At 41.4% G+C, this 24,745-nt stretch overlaps 1 protein-coding gene across 3 annotated transcripts in view; it reads left to right on the forward strand.

Moving 5' to 3' along the window:
* Positions 1-10,878, forward strand: part of TGFBR2 (transforming growth factor beta receptor 2) — a 91,123-nt gene extending 80,245 nt beyond the window's left edge. For all 3 annotated transcript variants that reach the window (XM_034662118.1, XM_034662119.1, XM_034662121.1), the window contains 2 exons: positions 5,305-5,432; positions 8,163-10,878. In XM_034662118.1, coding sequence (XP_034518009.1) covers positions 5,305-5,432; positions 8,163-8,342 — 308 coding nt within the window. In that variant the 3' untranslated portion in view covers positions 8,343-10,878. The remainder of the gene's footprint in view (positions 1-5,304; positions 5,433-8,162) is intronic.
* The last annotated feature ends 13,867 nt before the right edge of the window (positions 10,879-24,745 follow it).

Below are 24,745 nucleotides of genomic sequence, written 5' to 3' on the forward strand. Positions count from 1 at the left end.
CATACCCCTCAGGGATACTAGAGAATCTCACAACTTTCCAAGGTTTTAGGGAAAGTAGGAAGTAATTCAGTTAAAATTTTCTTTGCTCTGGGAAAGGACTACTGCCTTTGTCGTCCTTTCCAAAGGAGCATTCATTACTTTTCCTTTACGCAGAAAACAAACCCTTGCGTGATGCCCTATGCCGTCCTCTCTGAGCTTTTCCTCATTCCCCATGGAAACCTGCTTTGGTCCCCACAGAACTTACAAAATTAGATACTGTGCTTTCTGTGACTTTGAAGATTAGGACTGGGAATGAAATAAATTGGTCCTGGGTTATAACCTCAACTATGGAGATTTTTTTCTTTGTTGTGTAGGAATCTCAGCCATGAGATCAACACCTGGGATTGATTCTTTTTTTTTTTGTTTTTGTTTTTTTTAAAGTACAAAATTTCCTTTTTTTTTTTTTTAAATGTTTTTTTATTATATTATGTTAGTCACCTTACAGTACATCCCCGGATTCCGATGTAAAGTTCAATGCTCCATTAGTTGCATATAACACCCAGGTGCACCATGCAATACGTGCCCTCCTTACCACCCATCACCAGTCTATCCCATTCCCCCACCCCCCTCCCCTCTAAAGTCCTCAGTTTGTTTCTCATAGTCCATAGTCTCTCATGTTTCATTCCCCCTTCTGATTACCCCCCCTTTCTTTATCCCTTTCTTCCCCTACTGATCATCCTAGTTCTTATGTTCCATAGATGAGAGAAATCATATGATAATTGTCTTTCTCTGCTTGACTTATTTCACTTAGCATTATCTCCTCCAGTGCCGTCCATGTTGCAGCAAATGTTGAGAATTCGTTCTTTCTGATAGCTGAGTAATATTCCATTGTATATATGGACCACAGCTTCTTAATCCAGTCATCTGTTGAAGGGCATCTCGGCTCCTTCCATGATTTGGCTATTGTGGACAATGCAGCTATGAACATTGGGGTGCATATGGCCCTTCTCTTTACTACGTCTGTATCTTTGGGGTAAACACCCAGTAGTGCAATGGCTGGGTCATAGGGTAGTTCAATTTTTAACTTTTTAAGGGACCTCCACACTGTTTTCCAGAGTGGCTGTACCAACTTGCATTCCCACCAACAATGTAGGAGGGATCCCCTTTCTCCACATCCTCTCCAACAATTGTTGTTTCTTGCCTTGTCTATCTTTGCCATTCTAACTGGCGTAAGGTGGTATCTCAGTGTGGTTTTGATTTGAATTTCCCTGATGGCTAATGATTTTGAACATTTTTTCATGTGTCTGTTAGCCATTTGTATGTCTTCATTGGAAAAGTGTCTGTTCATATCTTCTGCCCATTTTATGATTTGTTTATTTGTTTCTCGTGTATTGAGTTTGAGAAGTTCTTTGTAGATCTTGGATACCAGTCCTTTATCTGTGGTGTCCTTTGCAAATATATTCTCCCATTCCGTGGGCTGTCTCTTAGTTTTTTTGACTGTTTCCTTGGCTGTGCAGAAGCTCTTTATCCTGATAAAGTCCCATAAGTTCATTTTATCTTTTGTTTCTCTTGCCTTTGGAGATGTGTCATGAAAACGGTTGCTCTGGCCGATGTCATAGAGGTTGTTGCCTATGTTCTCTAGAATTTTGATGGATTCCTGTCTCACATCGAGGTCTTTCATCCATTTGGAGTTTATTTTTGTGTATGGTGTGAGAGAGTGGTCAAGTTTCATTCCTTTGCATGTAGCTGTCCAATTTTCCCAGCACCATTTATTGAAGAGACTGTCTTTTTTCCACTGGATGTTTTTTCCCACCTGGGATTGATTCTGATCCCGCCATTTTCCTTCCCTGACAGTGGTCATCCCCTGCCCCTTTCTGAGCACCGGGCTATGGGAATTGTTGATGGGTTAGTACATTCCATTTCTCAAGAAGAGGCCCTATTAATGGGGCACCTGGGTGGCACAGCGGTTAAGCGTCTGCCTTCGGCTCAGGGCGTGATCCCGGCGTTACGGGATCGAGCCCCACATCAGGCTCCTCTGCTATGAGCCTGCTTCTTCCTCTCCCACTCCCCCTGCTTGTGTTCCCTCTCTCGCTGGCTGTCTCTATCTCTATCAAATAAATAAATAAAATCTTTAAAAAAAAAAAAAAAGAGGCCCTATTAAGGCTTCCTCAAAGTGGCTTTGCAACTAGGGTCAGATAGGGCCATTTAGCTGAGAGATTGACCTAAAGAGAAAGCACTTCCTTGGTGGCTGTCTTAGGCGAGCTTTACTAGAAGTAGTCTGACACAATGTGCAATGGTTTATTGAGGATAAGGTCTCAGGAGAAGACAGTAAGCAAAGCAGGAAGGGGAGGAGCTCAGCAAAGCTGCAGTTTCTAGAGAGTTCTAGCCTTGGCCTGATCTCATGGGGAACTCTACAGGGTGAATTGCACCATAGTCATCTCCCTTCAGAGGCAATTTATCATGGGCTGCAGGCTGCCTCTTGGGTGAAGCTTTCTGGAAATCTCCAGGCCAGGCAGCTCTCATCAGCCAAGGGAAGTCCTCCAGAGAAGGGCGAAGGTGTGAGCCCTCAGGACTCAACACCTGTGGCAGTTGGGGTCTGGTGCTCCTGGCTTGGTAAAGGGATCCGGGCAGGGAGCCAGTGACACCAGCTATGGCAGCCAAAACCAATGGAAATGGAGACTCTGTGGACTGATAGGTTATCTAAGGAGCACATTATATCATATACAAATTGTAACCCATTATATTGTATTAGAATATACATACCTCAAGTCATGGCGTAAGAAGGCATCATATTGTTCAATTAGATTAAATTACAGGATAAGTCTGGAGGGGAACAAGGAGGTCATCCAATTCAGCCCCTTCTGTTGGTAGAAGAGAAGAGCTAGGTCAGAGTAAACTGTACTGAGAACCAGCTCTGATTGTCAGTCCTCTGCTTTAGTTTGAATTCAACACAACTCCTATTTAGTGAATGCCTTGCTATGTATATGGCACAGTTTTAAACACTGAGCAGAGAATTGGAAGACACTAGACTCAGCATCCGCCTCGGACCTTAGGAATTTATAGTCTATAGAAGATAAGGGAATGGAAGAAAGAAATAAGACTATTATGCTGATCAAAGTTCAGATCTCACCCCTAGAACAGTAAGGATTAAGTGTTACGGCACTCGAGGGCAAAAGCGGACACACAGGAGGATGGTTTGTGCTTGTCTCAATGTGATGGGAGGCCTTCATCACAAATCTGAAAAAGACAATATCCGGGCCACTCTTCTATTTGGAGGGTGGGGGTGGGGTATCACAGAAGATGAAAATGCAAGTGGGTTCTGGGAAAGGAGAGAAAACAAATAAACCAATAAGAATAGGCCATCTGTTTTCAAAATGTGCCCCGAAAGCTTCTTCAGTTCTTAGCCTGGAAGGACAAATTATTGAAAGTTTTACTCATTGAACAAGATTATTTAGCTAAAGGCCCTACTCTCTGTGAAGAAGAATGTTGGATCTAGCCCATCGTCCCCTCCCAGCGCAGACACGTTTTAATACAGGAGTGTTTTCTATCTTTTAGGTGGTCCTGTGCCGTAGTGACATGTATGTTAACCCACCCACTTAAATTAGTGTCTTGTTTTCGTATTCACCTAGACTTTAAGCATTGCCACTTTGGACCCGATGGAAGACTCATTCACGCATGCGTTCATTACTCATCAAAGAATGTATTGCGAGCCTCCTGTGTAAGAGGTCCTGTCGGGGTGCTAGGGATACAAGAATGACAAAAGGGAGTCAGAACCTGTCCTCAGATGTTCACAGTCTTGTTAGATGAGACAAATAAACATGTGATTATATCAAAATATGATACAGACTAAAATAGAGCTCTGTCCGGGACACCCAGCCAGGAATGGCTGGGGGATATTCAAGGAAGTTTCTGTAAAGAGATTGACCTTAGTTGAAACCCGAAGCCCTAAAGAAGGGGCATATCATCCTCTCTTCTCTTCTTTGTCCCACGTGTCACTAAAGGAAAATTACCTTTTTAAATTTTGTTTGTTGATGTGTTGTTAATCTCTCTCCTCCATGATCCCAGTAAACAGCATTGCTCAACATTCATGTCATCATTGCTATGGTAAGGAGCCTTTATAGACATTGTTTTCTTTGCCTTTTTATTTTTTTTAAGTAGGCTCCACACCCATCATGGGGCTTGAACTCACAACCCTGAGATCAAGAGTCACATGCTCTACTGACTGAGCCAGCCAGCCACCCCAACATTTTTTTTTTCTTAATCAGTACTCCACATCAATTTTTTTCTTTCGTGGAAAAATACACACAATCTAAAACTCACCCTTTCAACCATTTTTAAGTGTAGAATTCACTAGCATTAAGTATATTCACAATGTTGTGCAATCATCACCATTATCTATTTCCAGAACTTTCTCATCCCCCTATAATTGAAACTCTGTACCCATTAAACAACAACCCTCCATCTCTTCATCCCCCAGTCCCTGGCAACCACTATTCTACTTCCTGTCTCTATGGATTAGTCAATTGTAGGTACCTCATAAATGCAATCATGCAGCATTTGTCCTCTTGTGACTGCCTAATTTCACTTCACATAACATTCTTAAGGTTTATCCATGTTGTAACATGTCAAAATTTCATTCCCTTTGAGGCTGGGTATCCCCATGAAGTTTACCACCACATATTAAAGCTGCTTATGTACTGGGGACCTCTGTAGGGCTACCAGCCATTGTAATACATAAGATTTTTCTGTCTCCCAAGAACCAATTTTGCCCCCTTGGGCCAACATCACCCCACTGACAATGCCTGCATTAAAATGTAACCTCAGGGGGCGCCTGAGTGACTCAGTCGGTTGAACATCTGAGTCTTGATTTCGGCTCAGGTCGTGATCTCAGGGTCGTGGGATCAAGCGCCGAGCAGGCTCTGAGCTCAGCATGGAGTCTACTTGTCCCTCTCCTTCTGCTCCTCTCCCCACTCGTGCTCTTTCTTTCTCTATCTCTAAAATAATTAATTAATCAATTAAAAAAATAAATAAAATGTAAGCTCAGTGACCTTGTGGGTCTTGTTCATCGTCTCCAGCTGTTAGCACAGGACCTAGCACATAGCAAGCCCTCAATGATTATCTGTTGAATATTTCTCAAGCTCTTCCCACAACCACTCCTTCCTTCTTATTTTAATCCACTATTCTTAAAAATTGCTCTCGGAGTAATCACAGATATATTTTGACGCTTAGTCCCTCAGGCTGCTCAGCCAGACCTCTCAACCTGCTCACATCCCCAGCTGTACATGCCTTTCTCAATGCCCCGTGTTCACCTGCTCTCTTTAACAGAAGTGAAAGATTACGAGCCTCCATTTGGTTCCAAGGTGCGGGAGCATCCTTGTGTTGAGAGCATGAAGGACAACGTGCTGAGAGACCGAGGGCGACCAGAAATTCCTAGCTCCTGGCTCAACCACCAGGTAAGGAGTGGCTGCTTGGAGGGGAGAAGAAGATTTATCTGAAGTAGCCTCCGAGGGTGGAGAGAATCTTAGGCTATTGGGCTTTAATCTGAGGGCAGGTCCTTTTGTGTTCTATGATCCTGTTAGGTTTTGTTTATAAAGAAAATTGCAGTCAAGTGGTGTGGACCTGTTGTTCTAAGCTCCAGCCAGCAGGTAGACACGCCATTCAAAGAGGACTTTCAAATAATCATTTGAAGGGCATTTGGCCCACTAGGCAAGCCTGCTTGTTTCTGGGTTAAAATATTTTGTTTGCAGCCTCTGCCCCTCACCCCCAAGCCTTGACATAGAGTGTTTATGTTTTGTTTCCTTCTGGGTTCCAAATATTTTCTCCTGGGAATCTTCAGCTCTAGAAGGAAACACTTAGCAGAGTGAGAAGAAAGAAAGCCAAGAGAAATAGGAAAGTGCAAGTGAACAAATAGGAAATGTGTCTGTAGGGAATATCTTCATGGCTGCTGCTTTTTTTTCCTCCCAAGAGATGGTAGGTAAGGCCATCTATGGAAGGACAGAGGTTCTGGACTTAACAGGGTGAGGGAGAACTATTCAAAGTCTTTGTCTGGGGGCATTTCGATGAGGGCAGTGGTCAGAGAAAAAGAAGAAAGTGGCAGGTGGCAGAGCCGAGAGGGCCGTGTGACATACCCAGGAGAGAGCATGAGGGAGGAATGAGAGGGAACAGTGTACCCCTATCCCACTGACATAGCTGATCTTTCTATGGAGTAAATTGTTTTATTGCCTCCCTTGGAAGAATTCCCTTATCCAGTGAAGGCTGGGGCTAAGTCATAGGTTTTCCTCAGGGCCAGGCAAATTGAGATAAGAAACAGAAACAACAAATCACGCACAATCAGGAAGACAGATGGAGCAGGAAGGCCGGTCTGTGCCAGTCCTGGCCTGGAGCCACTTGAGCAGACAGACCCTAATAAAGTCGGCGGAGAGAGCGTGAACCGGGCCACTGCAGCCCAGGGCTTCCCCTGGGTTTCGGGCAAAGCCTCTCTGACTGAAAATGCAAGACTGTTCTGTGTTAGCTCTGAACGCAGAAGGCCCTGGTGTTATTTCTCTCAGACTCTGTTGCCTCCTCCGCTGTACAGTTCTTGTAATGAAGCCATTATTCATGATGATCAAATTCTGGAAAGAATTTGCATAATACATTTTTTCTCTTTAATGAGATTTGTTGCCCTATTGATTTCAAGTTAATGCTTAATATTTAATTTAATTTACTGCCTGTAATTACAGTGCCAGAGTAAAATAAATGTTACTTGTGTACCAACAATACCACTCCACTCTTAACAGGCCATCAATCAATACCATCAATTAGGTGAATTATACAATTAATTCAACATCATGAATTCACTCACAGGTCGGGAAGGGAGGCAGAGGCTCCGAGGTGTGTTGGGCAAGTTATTGGTAGGAGATGTTGAATAGGAAAGTGCTGGGATCGATCCAGTCCACCTGGGCCACTTGTGAGAGGGATCACCAGTGACCACACAAGCCTCTTTAATTGCCAGGAGCATGCTCTAGCTCTGCCCACCTGGTTAACCCCCGCCTGCTTTAGTGCCAAAAATGGGCTTGAAATGATAAAAATACTTGCAATGCAAAATAAAAATTATGGCTGTGAGAGAAGACCATGGCCACCATACTGGGCAGCATTTACTGGCTGGGCCTTTTGAATGGGGCCTTCACGGGGTTGGACTAAACCCTCTGACATAGCCTAGAGTCTAGCACAGCTGACCTACAAGACAGTGGCTTCAAGAGTGCAGCCTGATGTTGCTGGGGGGCAGTGGGGCCCAGGGGACCACCCTTGGCAGCGGCTGGAAGCTGTCCACAGGACCTGTGACTTTACAAGATGAAACCAGACTAAAGCCTAGACTTCACACTGATCGTGGTATTTAATGCTGTTGAAATAGAAAAGTGTCTATGATTCCGACTATAAGATGCTACTCTAGAAAGGCAAACCCACAGAGACATTAAGTTCTGGGGCTCTAGGGGCTCAGGGAGGGAGGAAGAAGAAGGGGTGGTGGGGCACAGATGATTTTTAGGACCGGGAACTTACTCTGTGGGGTACTATAATGGTGCATACATGTCATTGTACATTTGTCAGAACCCCTAACATGTACCCCAATATAAACTGTGGACTTTGGTTCCTAGTGATGTGTCAGTGTTGGTTCGTTGATTGGAACAAATATACCACACAGATGAAAGATGTCCATGGTGGGGGAGGAAGTATATGGAAACCCTCTGTGCTTTCCACTCAATTTTGCTAAAAATTGAACCCAAAACCACCCTAAACAAGAAAACCAAAATGTGCCCTTAAAAAAAAAAAAATAGGAAAGGGTGACAGGGCATTAGGGGCCAGTCTTCATGGGAATTTTCCAGTATTGGGGATGCTCCAGAGGCCTACTGGAGGGGCCTTGTCGTGATCAGACGTGCTGGCTGCCCCTTTTACGACCTGTCGTGATCAAATGGCGCCCGGGAGCAAATGGGTACGGCAGGCTTCCAGGACAGTGCACGCCCCTTCGTTCCACAGACAAGCGGCCGCCCCTCCCCCGCCCCAGTGGGTGCTGAGGCGCGACGTGGGCATGCGCAGGCTCTTGGGCACCCAGCCTGCGCTGCAAGAGCAAGGGCAGTGGGCCAGCCTGCGTCCGTGGAGCCCTGCAGCGCGGCAGCTCAGGGCGTCTGTGCCTTCTCTCCCACCTGCAGGGCATCCAGACCGTGTGCGAAACTCTGACCGAGTGCTGGGACCACGACCCGGAGGCCCGGCTCACGGCCCAGTGCGTGGCGGAGCGCTTCAGCGAACTGGAGCACCTGGACAGGCTCTCAGGGAGGAGCTGCTCCGAGGAGAAGATTCCCGAAGATGGCTCGCTGAACACTACCAAATAGCTCTTCTGGGGCAGGCTGGCCTACGTCGAAAGAGGCTGCCCCTGTCACCAAAGAACAGAGGCAGCAGGAGGCTGCCCCTTAACCCGAACCAATGCTTCCTGGAAGCCCAGGGGGTCACTGCCCTCCCTGTAAGCCGGTGGGGAAGATCCACCAGCGGCAGGGAGTGGGTGACGTGAAGCATTCTATGCCTTTGACGTTGTCATAGGATAAGCTGTGTTAGCTCTTCCTCAGGAATTGAGACTGATTTTTTACAATAGCAATAACATTTGCACTTTATTAATGCCTGTATATAAATATGGAATAGCTATGTTTTATATATATCTATATATGTCTATATCTATATATATACAGCCATACTTTGGAAAGAGACAAGGAAAATAAAATCAAATATCCCAGGAAACTGGTTTGTTTGGAGAGCTCCGGAACCAGGCGCAGAAGGAAGGGATCCGTGACAGCATTAGCACTTGACAATCAACACGTGCGCTGGTTTTCTGCCCACACGAGGTGGGGGCTCTGCATTGGGAGAGGGGCTCCGAGTCTCTGAGCCTGCCGTGGCCACGCTGCACTTGCTTTTGCAAAATAATAATTCCCTTTGTGGGGGAGGGAGGGCTTTCTGGAGCCAATCATAGTCACACTGTTTGGGGACCGGATCCTGGGGTTCCTGTGTGCCACTGTGTCTGCTGGACTTTTCACTTGAGCTTCAAGCCCACCTCTGGTTTGTGAGCCAACTTCCTCAACCAGCTCAGAAACCCTGTCCCGTCTCCAAGAGCTTAAAAATTTAGAGCCCCATTTTTTTGCCTTTGCAGGCTTCACAGGCATAAAAATCAGGACCCAAGTTTCCCCACTTATGAAATTGCCACGTATTCTCCTAAGGAGAGATCATTCTTTCTTTTCTTCAATCGTCACTCCCTACCCCCCTGCCCCCAGAACTATGCTACTATACTCCCGTGCTACTATAAAAATTTGTTCCCTTTCCATAAAGGGAACAAGTCTCCCCTCTGGGTTCGTTGTGTTTAGTTTTTCATCAGGCTTGGTTTGGAGTCTAGCTTTCTATGCAAACACCAGTGGGTTTCATCTGTCTGGGCTCCTGAATGCTCAGGTACATTTTGGCCTAGTCAGAAGGATTTGAGCTCTCAGCATTGCCACGGTCAGAAGTGTTTCCTCAGGCACTCTGATCATGTGTTTTGCTTGGCCAGCATGGCGTTTGATAAAATTGAGTCACTTTTTAAATATTTGGAGATTTTGCAAAAAAAAAAAATCTGGATCCCACAAGCGAGGATAGATAGCTTTTCCCTCATCCACATTATTCACAAAACAAAGGTGTGGACACACTTATAAAGCTGCTTTACTTCTTGATGTAAACATTTGCATTTTCCACTGCCCACCCCACCCCAGTCTGGGAATTAAACCCACCCCTAACCAGGCCTCTTGTAAGAAATGTACTTCCCATCAATCCTTCTCTGGCGGTATGAGTTCGAGTCCCTCCCTCTTCCTGGTCTGGTGTTAAGATTTGAAGTTGGTCTTTTTTTGGGCTGAAAGGGACCCCTTCTGAGTGGTCCCAGGTCAGCCAAATCTATTTTTGTCTATATATGAAGAGCTTTCCCCCCACCCCTGCATTAGAGAGGGGAGCTCTTACCTAGAAATTTTTGCCACAGTTATCTTTCTCTCCACCATACCAGCCTTCCCGCCCTTTGCAGGATTTGCCAGCAAGGACTTGAATGTAGGACACGAGAGTCCCATCTGCAGTTAGGAAGTCCGTGTCCACATGGGCAAGAACAAAGAATGAGCTTTAATACTCCATAGGAACTCGTTAATCCACAAAGAGCTGTTAATGCTGCAGAAAACGTCATTTTCTAGAATGTTTTTGAAGCTACCTATTTTCAGCCAAATAGGAATATAAGAGGGCTGGCAGTGAGTACATCAGTTCCATTTGGATTTTGGAAGATCACATCTCTTTGAGGCTTAGCAGATATGCTGAGATTTGAAATTAGGTGAACCTCGTAGGCACCCTGCCCAGTGGGGGTGGGCTGAGAGAGTTTGGGACAGCTTGCCAGCAGTACCTTGCAAGTGCCCAGAAATTCCATGCACCTTAGGGTTTGTCGATGCTGTTCCAATAGCTGTTGCTCATCGACCTCTAGTGGTGAATTTCTAGAATACTGGTCCATTAATGGGATTTTCCGAGATTCGAAAGAGCTTTATCACTTCTGGGTGGTCATCAGCATAAACTGGAATGTAGTGTCAGATGATACAGTGGCTTGTTTTATTTCTTTTTTCTTTGTCAAGAAAAAGACCAAGGAATAACATTCTGTAGTTCCTAAAAATACTGATTTTTTTTTTTTACTCCTATACATAAAGGGTAACTTTTATTCTTCTATGGAACCCTTCAGCCGTACTCATGTATTAAAATAGGAATGTGAATGCTGTATACTCTTCTTATATCAAATGTCTCAAGCACTTATTTTCATTCTATGCATTGTTTGTCTTTTATATAAATAAAATGTTTATTAGATGGAATAAAGCAAAAATACTCAGGTCAGCTTCCTGCCTCCTGATCCCATTCATTGCAATTAAGCCATTTAACCTCAAAACTTGGTTACTCTACAGTTTAAGCAGGAAAATTCACAAGACAGATTCTCTCCAAATTTCCCATATCATCTCCTTCAATTGACAGTCTCAAGTCCTTTGAAAAAAAAAAAAAAGCAATCACAAAGACATCCATAATAGGAGATATACCAGATGCCATTGGTGGCCTGGGCATGAAGTCTCTACATCCCCCGGCCGCCATCTTGCCTGTCCTAGGAACTGCCTCCATCCACATGCCTGCTTCTTCCATGGCTTGGCACAGCCAACGCCGCTGTGAAGAGCTCTTGTCTGTTTCTTATATCTTCTTCCTTCACATAGCAGGTCGTTGACTATATCTTTTTGACTTCTGTTATGTGTCATGGTTCCTCCCTCTTCCTTTCTACTTAGCCACAGCATCCTACTTGGGGATTTTAATCAGTTTATCTGCATCACCAGATGAATGTGCCTTAGGCAGTTGGTTCCAGGTCATTGCTTGAAGGTTTTCTGGTAACAGTGTATAGGATTTGCTGCCCAAACTTTGGGCTACCTGTTTTGGAATCTGAGAGATTCTATGGTTTCTTCTAAGTTATCAGCTGAGTTCTAAATAGTTAAGATTCTAAATATCTAATGTAATAATGCTGAGGTTTAGAGACCTCAGCACTACTGATGTCCTGCATTGGATAATTCTTTGTTTGGGGTGTGGACCTGTCCCGTGCACTGCAGGCAGCGTTCCTGGCACCCACCCCACAGCTGTGACAACCAAAAATGTTATCAAACCTTGCCAAATCCCATGGGATGAAATTGCTCCCAGCTGAGAATCAGTGAACTAGATGATGTCATTCTGTACTATGTGGGCATGAGTTATGGTCCTATCTTAACTAGTAGGTTGGCAATTTCAGTGGTTACCTGCTCCTCCATTTACCAGCTATGTGACCTGGGTAAATTACTTAACCTATCCATGCCTCAGTTTAATTATATGTAAAATAGGATTTTACAGGCCTCATCTCATACAAGATACCATTGTGATAGGAATACATATAAAAGTTTTTGAAATTGTGTCTTGCACTTGGAAAGTCTGCAATGCATATTGGCCAACATTAAGTTGATTTAGTACACCAATGGTGGCTTTCACAAAGAGGTAGATTTTGAGGTGGACCCTAGAAAGCATTCACAACACAGAAGAGATCTAGGCACATGTTACAGGCCTGTAGAACGGGAGTGTTTCTGTCCTGTGTATTGACAGTCTGAGGAGAACTCTCATTCACTAGCTGCTGTGTCATCACATTTAATCCCCTACTAGCCCCCTGAGGTAGATATTGTGCCCATTTTACAGATAAGAAGTCACGCTGAGAGAACTCAAGAAAGAAGCCTAGGGTCTCACAGATGTAGGATCCGAGTGCAAGGCCAAGTTGTCCCAGAATTTAGAATAATTTGAAATCATAATTTGGAATCATGCTTGGTCTTTTTCTCCACCTCATATTGTTTCCTGAGGGAATTGGCCTGCCCAGTGGAATGAGAGACCACAGCTGAAATGATGAAATGTTCTATTCCATCTACGCCCGGCATGGTCATTGTTCTCATCTCCCCACCATGGATCTGTTGGCTCAGTGGAGGCAAAGAAAGGGCTTCTTCATCTCTATTGTCCTCTAGCTCCCCACTCACATGATAAATGTTGTCTAAAGCCTTGATGAGAACGATTGAAAGATGAATATGTGTGGACAGCGTTATCTAATGTGGGAAATGTACCCTGTTTCTTCAGATGACTTCAGATCATGCCAACCCTTAAAAACATGGTTTTCATGGGTCTATTTTTATTTTAACATGCAATGGGAAAAAAAAAAACTACCTTAAGCTTCGGGTTTCAAAAATATGAATCCATATTAATCATTAACATATATTGAGTATTCAGAAACATCAAACACTATTCTCTCTTTTACCTTCTTTATCTGCTTTAATCTTCACCACAAACCTTCGGGGTAGCCTTACCTCCATGTTAGCGATACACTGAGGCAAAGAGTGAGCCATTCCTAAGAGTCCCATAGTTAGCCATGGTGAGGCCAGCATTTGAACTGAAGCAATGAGATTCCAGAGCTCTCTCTCCCACCTTGAACACAAGATAAAGCTGGTGTAAGAGAGCATGGGGGGAGCCTCTGGCATGCTCCAGAGCCTGATTCGTTAGCCTAAAATATGGAAGAGGAAAATGCAGTTTGCACTGGAGGGGAGGGAGTTGGCCATAAGGGAGCCCAGGGAGAGAAAGTCATTCCTCAAAGGCACATGGACTCTGGGCTTCAGCCCAAGAGCTTCAGCCAAAACAGGAGCCAAGGTCTTCTGACCCCCTTCGCAGACTCCGTTTTGCCGGGGCTATTTCCGTGCTGGCTACTGCAAGGTCAGGAGCATTCCCGGTTGGCAGTAAGTCTCCAAGTGCCCTCAGCAGGGACGCGGTCTCTTGCACCAGTGCCTAGCTTTTGAATGCCCAGCAGGTCCTGTTTTGCGGCGGTGGTTTTGTTGTAAGCTCTCTTTGCAGATGACGGTGCGGTCCTGAGAGAAATCCCTTCCCTAGGTGACATTCAGGAAACTTTTCCTTGGAACTGGTGTGTCCACTCTTGTTCACAAAAGTCGCTGCAATTGGCATCTGCTCGTTCTGTTCATTTTCTTCCTGAAATAGGCCTTCTAATCGTCGCTTATCTCATTTCCAATTACTTTTTTTTTTTTTTTTTTACTTGAGTAATTATAGCTCCAGACTATGGGTTTGGGGCCACAGCTCCCAGGCATTTTGCAAACTGTGCTGATAAAGACGAGATTGTGAACTTTCCCACATGACAGGGCCTGCCAATCAGCCTCACACAGCGGAATTTCATTCTAGTACCCCTCCTGATCTTTGCTGCATGTAAAAATAACTTAATAGTCTTCCCATTCTAATTAAGCTAAAACTGCCTACACTGTGAAATGCTCGCTGTCTTTCACTCTATGCACATGCGCGCGGGCGCGCGCGCGCGCGCACACACACACACACACACAAGTGGTCCTTAAAGATCACTTTTGTATGCAATCACACGGTAAACAACAGAATAACGATAGCCCGTATGCCATCGGGTCATCAAAAAAGATAAAATGCCTTTGAATTTTCATGTTTTGTCTATCTATTCATAACAAAATCATTAAAATCGTGACCTCTAGAGCCAGACTCCTTTGGCTCAAATCCCAGCTCTGCCACCGACTAGCTATGTGACTTTATGCAAGCCTCTTAACTGTTTTATTCCTCTGGCTTCTTAATGCGTAAAATGGGGAAGTGATAGGAGGTACCTGGGGGAATGGTAAGAATTTTTACAAGAATAGGGTTCCTATTTTAAAAGCAGTTAGAACAGAGGTTGGTGCACATAAGCACTAGTTTTTAGGTTGATAATGATCATTTTTTGCATTCAACTCTAAAATGAAGCTCTGTTGTAATATTTTGCAGACATAGTGTTCCCCAAATTTGGGGACAAAATGGACTCTTGAGGAAAATGAGTCCTATTTATCTGTAACTGTGAGCAGCCCACCCCATATCCTGGAAGGGACTGTTTTCTTTTCTTTTTTTTTTTTTAATAATTTTTTTATTATATTATGTTAGTCACCATACAGTTAATCCTTGGTTTTTGATGTAAAGTTACATGATTCATTAGTTGCGTATAACACCCAGGGCACCATGCAATACGTGCCCTCCTTACTACCCATCGCCAGCCTATCCCATTCCCCCAACCCCCTCCCCTCTGAAGCCCTCAGTTTGTTTCTCAGAGTCCATGGAAGGGACTGTTTTCACTCAGTGTGCCTGGAGTGGCTGTGCTGGTAAATACAGGGCTCTGCAAGCCAGGCAATCTTGGGGTTTAGCCTAGCTTCACCATCCACCACCCTGTTCTCCTGTGACTTCAGTCTTTTGCTCTTGTGCCTCACCTGAGACCCCTCCGTGCCCTGCCTACGTTAGGAAGCTGGAGAAAAATCAAATGACACACTAAGTAAAAATACATGGGAAAAGCACTAGATATCACTGACACAAGATAGAATGTATTACCTTTTTTGGACATGGATAGATACACTGAAACTTGGCTAGAACATAAGATTCTTATTCATTAACATTATATATGCATATGGACGTCATCCTAGCAGCCCTACGAGGTAGGGATTATTTTCCCCATTTTGCAGTTAAGGAAATTGGGGTAAGTATCTCACGCAAGTTTACAGTTTGCACGCAGGCGCTCTCAGTACAATCCATCCACTCCTCCAAGCTGTTTTGTCCATATTTCCTTCCTTCATTCACCATACGGTAGCTGAATGCAAAGTCGTGTACCATCCGAAGTCTGCCTGAGTCTTGAAAGCAAGAAAGATGTGCTACCCGGTATTTTATATCAGTAGCTAGCACAGAGTGGAGCACATCCCAACTGTTGAACAATTTCCACGGAGGGAAGAAAAAAAGGCTCTTCGCCTTTAGAAGTTCACAATCCGACTGAGGAGACAGACATACAAATAAACAGTACACGATTGGGATGTCCTCACTGGTAATGCCTATTGGAATGATAGAGCTGAGGCCAAAAATGCCTAGGTTTTGCAGAGAAATTCCAGTGAGAACCTGACTGCTGTCCCATACCTGCCCATGTGGAAGTAATGCTCCAGCCACCATGGTGACCCTTGATAGGATGGCCTTGCTTCTTCAGTTCCTCTAGAACTCTCTCCCATGGGGATTATGTTTGTTCCCTAGGGCTGCTATAACATATTATCACAATCTGAACCAATAGAAACTCATTCCTCACAGTTCTGGAGTCTAGAAGTCCAAATTCAAGGTGTCAGCAAGACCTCAGTCCCTCTTAAGTCTCTAGGGAATACTCAGGATTAGATCCTATTGGCTCCAGGTGTTTCTTGGCAGTTCTTAGCTTATAGCCACAGCACTCCAATCTCCACCCCCATCTTCACATTACCTTTTTCTTTCCTTCTTTCTGTGTCTTATAAGGATGTTTGTCATTTGAGTTAGGGCCCACCTGGATAACCCAGGATGATCACATCTCAAGATTCTTAACTAAATTCCTTCTGCAAAGACCCGTTCTCCAAATAAGGTCACATTCACAGGTCTCGGGATCAGGACATGGATATATCTTTTGGGGGATCATCATTCAACCCAATACAGAGAATTAGCCAATTCCTCTGCTATAAATTCTTTCAGGATGAAAAGATTTCAAGTCCAAGACTCTCTCCTTTGGTCACTTGAGGCATTCCCAAAGAGGACTCTAACAGATTTACAGATTTTATTTAGTTTCATTTTCTATCTTAACACACACACACGCACACACACACACACACACACACACAAATGGTATGTTTATACTATACAATAATTAAAATATCACTTAAGGATTACCATTTATCTCAATGACTTCACATTCTTTTCATACACCAATCATTTTTCCAGCAACATATTCCTACAGAAATATGGAAATGTGATGAAGTTGGCATATCTTTTCCCACTCACCATACCTTCCTTGGATGCCATGCTGTGTATAACAGCCCCTGATACCATGTAGGGAACAATTCATGGTACTCCAACAACATTATGGAATTTCACACCAGTGCCAAACTTAGAAATAAACTATGACTATGTGAAAATATACATATGTCTTATTCCAATGTCCCATCTCATTCCTTTGGAACCCAGAAAGGGTGAGAATGAGAAGTTAGGTTCTAGCCTAAGTCCTGTTTCTCAATCCCTTAGCTCCATGACCTTGGGGATTCCAGTTATTATTCTAACATAGCAAATGACCATAAAACCTAGAGGCTTAAAGCAACCATTTTACTTTCCTCAAATTTTGTGGGTCTGGAATTTGGGAAAGCCTTGGGCTGGACAGATCTCTCTTGGTGTCTCTTCTGCCATTGAACTCCCATTTGAGTGGGGTTAGAATCATCTAATGGCCCAGCTGAGCTGGACATCCAAGATGCCTCACTTTGCAGTTAATGTTGGTTGTTGGCTGGGAGCTTAGTTGGGACAATCTTCTAGAACACCAAGAACACCTACACATGGCCCTTCCAGCTTCCAGTGTCAGAGCAATAGAGTTCTTAATGGCAGCTGGCTTCTTCTAGGGTGGATGTGCCAAGAGAACCAGGCAGAAACTGCATGGACATTTATGACATTTTCTTGGAAGTCTTAGAACATCACTTCTCCCACACTCTTGAACCAAGCAGTTACAAGTCACCCAAATTCAAAGGAAGGAGACAGGGCTTCAGACCTCTCAATGGCAGAACTGATGAAGCATTTTAGGAGATGCCTAAAAACCACCACGGGTACTTTATAGTAAGTGGGTCTCAGTGTCTCATTTGTAAAATGGAATTACATTCTCTCTAAGACTCCTCTAATACTTAGAGCCTATGAAGTACTTTCTTTTCATTATATCAATGTACTAATATTAATATTTATATTTCTTTTTTTATTAAAGAATTTCCTTATTTATTTGACAGAGAGAGAGGTAGTGAGAGAGAGAGAGACAGAGAGCACAAGCAGGGGGAGCTGCAGGCAGAGGGAGAGGGAGAAGCAGGATCCCCGCTGAGCAGGGAGTCTGAAGTGTGGGCTCAATCCCAGGACCCTGGGATCATGATGTGAGCCAAAGACAGAGGCTTAACCGACTGAGTCAATCAGGTGCCCCTAATATTTATATTTCATTTCCTTTCTTTTCTATTACAAAATAACCATATTACAGAAAATTAGGGGGGAAAAAGAGAGAAAAGTTTCCATTTCAATAGACTCCCTAGACTTGTATTTATTTTTAGAGCTGTTTTCTACCTGGGTGTTTTTGTGTCTGTGTGTGAGTGTGGTAAACTCACCTGTTCACCATTTTGGAATCTTTTTCTCAGAATGAAGCCAGAAGGACATTCTGGAATCTTATTTTTAAGAGGCACCAGATACCATTATAATTAAACATGCTATGTAGCAGTAAAATTTAATATCCTAATTGAATTGTAGTGGTTAGTAACCTCAGATTACAAATTCAGGCATGCAAGAAATGTCACATGTCTTATTTTTCTATAAATCTACTTAATTTTGATTCTGAGCCGCTATCCTGCTGGATTGGTAGGAAATTCAGCCCTTATTTTGGCGGCTTATTTCCCCACTAACTCTTGAGGCTTTACCATTGTTTAGAGTTTCCTGCAGTAAGAACAAGGAGCAAGGTGTTGGATAGTTCTGGTTCCCTGATTTCCCCCTGGCCTGCCCATTATCCCATTTGCTGGGTTTGTTCAGGTCTTCCTCCACTCCGGTCCCTTGTCTTGCTGGGGACTTGGTATTTTTCTTGGGAGAACTTGGGTGTCACGGGTCCAGATTTGCTTCCTGGTACACCTGGGCCACTCCCTTAAAACCCACCATATCCTCAGGTCCCTGCCCAGGAGCAATACTTGTAGTCACAGTCTATGAAGTGTGACATTTAATTATATATGAATTAAGCAGCCCTGGAATATTTATTGAGATTCAAGCGGCTATCTATCTGAGGAATGTATATTAACGTTATTTTATATAATATGTGTATCTCAAATGTAGGTGCTAAAGTATTTGAAAGTAAAGTGCAGACTACAATTCACTGTCTGAGGTTCTTTGCGGGTAATCCGCTTTCAATTTCCCAGAGCACCGGAACCCTTCAAGTTCCAGTGTGGAGCACTGGATACCTAGAAAGATAATGGTGGGGGTATTTAGCTGAAATCCTCCCAGCTTCTCAACCTCCACACTTGAACTTGCTTGGAACTGAATGGAATCAGCTGAAAATCTTCCAAAACCAGGCAGCAGTATATTTTCTTCAGCTTTTCCTAGTTGGGGGAAAGACCCTACTTCTGGAACAGAACTGGTTTTTCTAGAATGCCTCCTCACTCTACCTCCCCTTTGGACTATGCTGAGTCATGATTACCGGAAGGAGTGTCTCTGCTGTTGGCACAAACAGGACAGGAAAAAGCTGTTAATGTAGGCAATACCTTGTGGTTTTGTTTTATGAGACAAGTGTTTTGTTAACAATAAAGATACTGTGTTAGGAAATTAAATCATTCACACACTAGCACTGTGTAAAGACATTAAATCATTCACAAGTTATACATCTTCAGTAACTGATACTAAATGTGATTTCTTAAAATGCTAATACTCAGTTTAAATTCAAACATTGAACATTCAAAAATTCAACAGTCAATATTATAGAAGTGATTGAGTAAATCACAGTCAGAAGATAATCATTAGACAAATTATGAAGACTGCTGTACATAACCTAATATAAAGTTGAGAAGAATCAGGGAAAACAAACAATTTTTATCCTGTTTTAATTTTTTTTGTCTTTCACATGTATCTATGCTCATTAATTTATCATTCTTGCATTGATCTATTACAATGTTCTCATTTTCCATTTTCCAGGATTAGGAATATTGGTGTGATGAACACCTTTACATATGTTAACATTTATATGTTTTTCATTTCTTTAAGATAAATTACAAGAAGTTATGAATATTTTCATGGTTCTTGCCATCTCTGTCCAAATTATTTCCAGAATAATTGTGTGTCTTTTTATTCCCACCAACAATACATGAGAACACCAGCTTTACGTATTACCCCTTTTTTCTTACTGTAATATTCTGTGATTATACACCATTGTTGGTATTATTTTCATTTCTTCCATAGAAAGTTGAACTTTTTTCATTTTTGTTTAGAGATTGTAGTTCTGTCACTGAGAATTATCTGTCATGTCCTTCACATGTTTATCTTTACACCTAAATGATTTTATAAATTATATATATAAATTATATAAATTTTATAAATTATAATAGTTGCCACACTTTCCCAGCTTTTATCTCCCTTGTCATTTTGCTAATGTGTATTTAATATATCCAAATTTATGTATGGAGCTAAATCACTAAATCACTCACTCTATTTCCTTATGAATTCTCCTGCATTCAGATTTAGAAAATAACTGTCTTTCCAAAAATCCAACAAATAACCAATGTTATTTTCTCAAAGATTTTCCATGACACTCTCTTTTAATAATTATTTTAATAATTATTTATTTTTTCTAGAATGTATTTAGGTGTATGGCTTGGGCTAGAAGGAAAATCATTTGTATTTTTCTAATTGCCAAACAGATACCCCAACATCATGTAATGGAGGGATGCGGGTGAAAAACTCATTGATGATTGATGTGTGTTATTGCCTTCAGGACACAGTAGATTGGTCCTTGTAATAGAAATTACTTCTGGACTATTTTGCTCCATTATCCAAATTTCAGTGCAAGGCTTCTATAGATAATGTCACTTCTAACTAATGTTTAGAGTTTCCAAGTCCCAGAATTTTCTTCAACACCATGGCTTGCTGTTTGTTGTTGTTCTTCATGCTTTTTGTTGTTATTGTTGTTGTTGTTCTCATTCATTTTTTATTAGGAGAAGATTAAAACTTCAGCACATACCCTCTCTATATATGGTATAGGTCACAATCACTAAACAAACATGAAAAAAGCCCTATACCATATATAGAGACTTCATAAATGTGCTTTGTCATATTTGATTCAAACTTTAACCTTTCATTTAAAAAGAAATAAAATATAAATATATCACCACCATCTGGGTAACTATCCTTAGTTCCTAATCCCTACTGAGCTTCCCAGACCCCACCCTTATTATGGATTAAATGTCAATCCTTCCTGTCAACATGTGTACCTACAATCTGGAGTGATATCTTCTGTGCATGACTTTTTAAAATTTTCTGTAAGTTTACTTCTATATGTATTGTTCTACCACATTTTTTCTTTACTTAATATTATGTTTTTGAAATCTATCTCTGTTGATGTATATCTTGTTCATTTTAACTACCATGTAGTGCTTATCACATGTTAAAGTAATCAAACAAGAATGCAATTAGATTGAGGTGGCTTAATTGTCTTGGTAGCCTAGTAAGCAAACCAAAACTTAACCCAGAGTTAATTTCTATGAATGCTTCAAGGTTAAGAAGAACAACCAATGACAAACAGCAAACTAGTGTTTCCCAAACAATGCAGTCACTTAAGCTATCGCAAATCAAATAATTTCTTTGCTCCACTTCTGTGTCTTCTCTACCTCTTGCCCCTGTTAGTGGAATACTCCGAACAACTTTTTGTTTGGTGCTGCCCAGTTCAAAATGATAGTTGTTCAAATAAACTTCAAAATTTTATTTTATTTTTTTTGTCATAGTTTTATTTATTTTACCAACAAAGAAAGATAAAGAAAATATGTTAACATTAGTCAATCTGAGATGATGGAAACATGGCCATTTCTTTTTTTTTATTATAATAATTTTTTTTATTATATTAGTTAGTCACCATATATGCTTCAGTTTAGCTTTTAATACACATGAGTATACCACAATCTTTTCATTTACTTTGCTCAGAGACACTGGGGTTGTTTCCATTTTTTTTTTCCTTTCCTTTCTTTCTTTTTTTTTTTTTTTTACAATTACAAAGTGCTGAGTAGACAATGTTGATCAATTTTATTAGAAAAAGAAATGATCTCAAATTTAATTAAAAGAAGTAAAATAATTTAGATTATAAAATTCATCAGGAAGTATACATCATCAGAAAGTATACAGACTGAGCATTACTAGTAAAGAGATAGAATAAGGAAAAATTGCATAATTATGACCCCCTCCCCCAAAGTGAGAAAAAGTCAGCCAGTTTAAAGGCTAACAAAATATGTGTAGGATCTGTATGATAAAAACTAGAATAAAAGGATAAAAGGAATATAAAAGACTGTTGAGGAGGAAAACATTTTACTCTGTCCTTCAAAGTTCTTCTAGCTGGTCTAAGAAACAAATAGACATGAGACAGATTAACAAGTGAAAATCAAACAAAAGTTTAATAACATGTATGTCTCCCTTATACATGGGAAAGACCCAGGAAAACTGAGCACTCCCCAAAATGGCTGAAACAATCACCTTAAATACCTTCTCCAGCTAAAGACAAAAGCTGATAGTGGGGATGGGGAGTCAGTATGGGAAGTCCCCAAGTAAAGCAAGGTAAACACAGGTAAGGTTGTTATGCAGGTTAAGTCCTTGCTTTCTCCATAGATAAAGTTTTTGAGATTCAGAGCCATTCCATTCTTCCTGGTACAGAGGGAGAAATTGAGATTTCCCTTATACATGTAAATGTCTCTTACAAAAGTTTAACTTCTGTTTGATTTTCAGAGCTTTGCTTGTGTCTACAGTTTCTAAAAAATGACCAGTTTAGGGGCACCTGGGTGGCTCAGTCAGTTAAGTATATCTGGTCATGATCTCAGGGTCCTGTGATTGAGCCCCAGAGCCCTGAGCAGGGCTCCCTACTTAGTAGGGAATCTGCTTCTCCCTCTCCCTCTGCCCCTTCTCCCCCATTTTGTGCTCTCTCTCTATCTCTGTCTCATATAAATAAATGAAATCTTAAATTAAAAAAAGTCAAATTAAAATAATCAATAGGTCAAAAAGGCATACCTTGAAATGGGCAAAATTTACTCCCACAAGACCAAAATAATTGGAGCTTGTGATCATGAATTGGAAGACTCAGTGTTGTTAAGACATCATTATTCCCCAGTTTGAATTGGAGATTCAACACAATCCAATAAAAATCCTACCCCCGATTTTTTGTGAATATCAGCAAGAAGATTCTAAAATTTATATAGAAATGCAAAGGAACAGGACAACTCAAACAATTCTGAAAACAAACTAAGTTGAAGGGCACACTATCTAGTTTGAAGACATACTATAAAGCAATAGTCATCAGAATAACAGCCCAGAAATAGACTTTACAAGTGTAGGTAACTGATTTTTGATAATTAATGAGAAAATCTAGTAATATAAATAAAATCTTTTACCAACCCATAAAAACTTTTCCACAAAGGTAGAAAAGAAAAAAAAAGTTTTATTATTGAATAAGCATTAAATCAGAATGTGAAGTACATCTAAAGAGATTATAAAAACAGAAACAAATAACACCATTTTATATAGCAAAGAAGATACAATCCATTACATACATGTTAATTGTTTTTATCAAAAAGGAAAAATAAATCTTCTCATATCTCTACAACAAACAGAAAGTTACAACTTGGAGTCAAACCCTGAAGCTAAAACTCCCACTGTGACAGAGAGACAAGGTCATCCTTCTTGATCTTTGCATTTCAAAGAGATAGCCCATTATTCTCAGGAATGAAACCTCTGGAATGTAAAACTGGCAAGATGCTCATTTAGCTCTTAAAAGGACTAAAATGCATTAAAAAAAAAAGCAAGAATTTAAATTTTCATATTTTCTAAAGGAAACACTAAAGAAAAAGGAGAGCACAAGTTCTCTTCCTCTCTTGGCATGGGGAAGAATTTATTTATATTTGTATTTGTCCTAACACAGTGTACAAAGGCAATTCAATGGAGAAATGATAGTCCTTTCAACAAATGGTGTTAGAAAACCTGGGAGTCATTACGCAACGTAAATGAACCTCAATATATAACACACACTTTATACAAAAATTAACGCAAGATGTAGTGTTCTGTGATTCACTGTTTGCATATAACACCCAGTGCTCATTGCAATACATACCCTCCTTAATACCCTTTGTATTATCATTGCAACTTTCTGTGAATCTATAATTATTTCAAAATAAAAGTTTAAAAAAAATAAAAAATAATAATGCAAAATGGATCACAAATATAAATGGAAAATTGTAAAGCTTCTAGAAGAAAACAGGAGAAAAATCAGGGTGACTTTAAGTTTGACATTGAGCTTCTTTAAACATGACACCCAAGGCATGACCCATAAAAGAATAATTGACAAACTGCAATTGGTCAGAATTTAAGCTTCTCTTTTGTGGAAGAATTGGTAAGAGAATAAAAAGATAAATCAAGGGTTGGAAGAAAATATATTTTATAAGGATTTTATTTATTTATTTATTTGGGAGAGAGAGAGAGAAAGAGCACAAGCACAGGGGGGATCAGAAAGAGAGGGAGAGAGAGTGAAAAGTAGCCTCAAGCCAATTCTGCATTCAGCACAGAGCCTGACTCAGGGCTCAATCTCAGGACCCTGAGATCATGACCTGACCTGAAACCAAGTTGGATGCTCAACTGACTGAGCCACCCAGACGCCCCTGGAAGAAACTACTTTTAAATCATATAATCGTATTTATGAGAGAGTACTTGTATTCAGAGTATATAAAGAACACTTAACACACAACAATAACAAAACAAAAATCTGTTCTAAAAAATGGGCAAAAAACTGAACAGGAAATTCACCAAATAAAATAAAGGGATGACAAATAAGCATATACAAATGCTCAACATTACCAGTCATTAGGGAAATGCAAATTAAAACCACAGGGGCGCCTGGGTGGCACAGCAGTTAAGCGTCTGCCTTCGGCTCAGGGCATGATCCCGGCGTTGTGGGATCGAGCCCCACGTCAGGCTCCTCTGCTGTGAGCCTGCTTCTTCCTCTCCCACTCCCCCTGCTTGTTCCCTCTCTCGCTGGCTGTCTCTATCTCTGTCAAATAAATAAATAAAAATCTTAAAAAAAAAAAAAAACAACACAAAGACACGTCACTATGCAAGCAGTGGAATGGCTAATTGAAGAGATCAGAGTATGCCACCCTAAAATATGCCACTTTGGCCTAAAGGTAATTTCGAGCTGAAGGCAAGTAAGAAATAACAAGCACAGGAGGAACACTCAACCCTTCCCTTTCAGCCAGAAGCAGGGCATATTTTTCCCTTTTGTAAAGGACATATATCACACGAAATGATTTGAGTCTGTATTACAAACCTTACTGAAAAATCCTTACTCATTGTATATTTCCCAGTCACTTTCCCACCACTAACATTCCTCCCC

This window comes from Ailuropoda melanoleuca, chromosome 6 (assembly GCF_002007445.2).
Source record: "Ailuropoda melanoleuca isolate Jingjing chromosome 6, ASM200744v2, whole genome shotgun sequence".
NCBI lineage: Eukaryota > Metazoa > Chordata > Mammalia > Carnivora > Ursidae > Ailuropoda > Ailuropoda melanoleuca.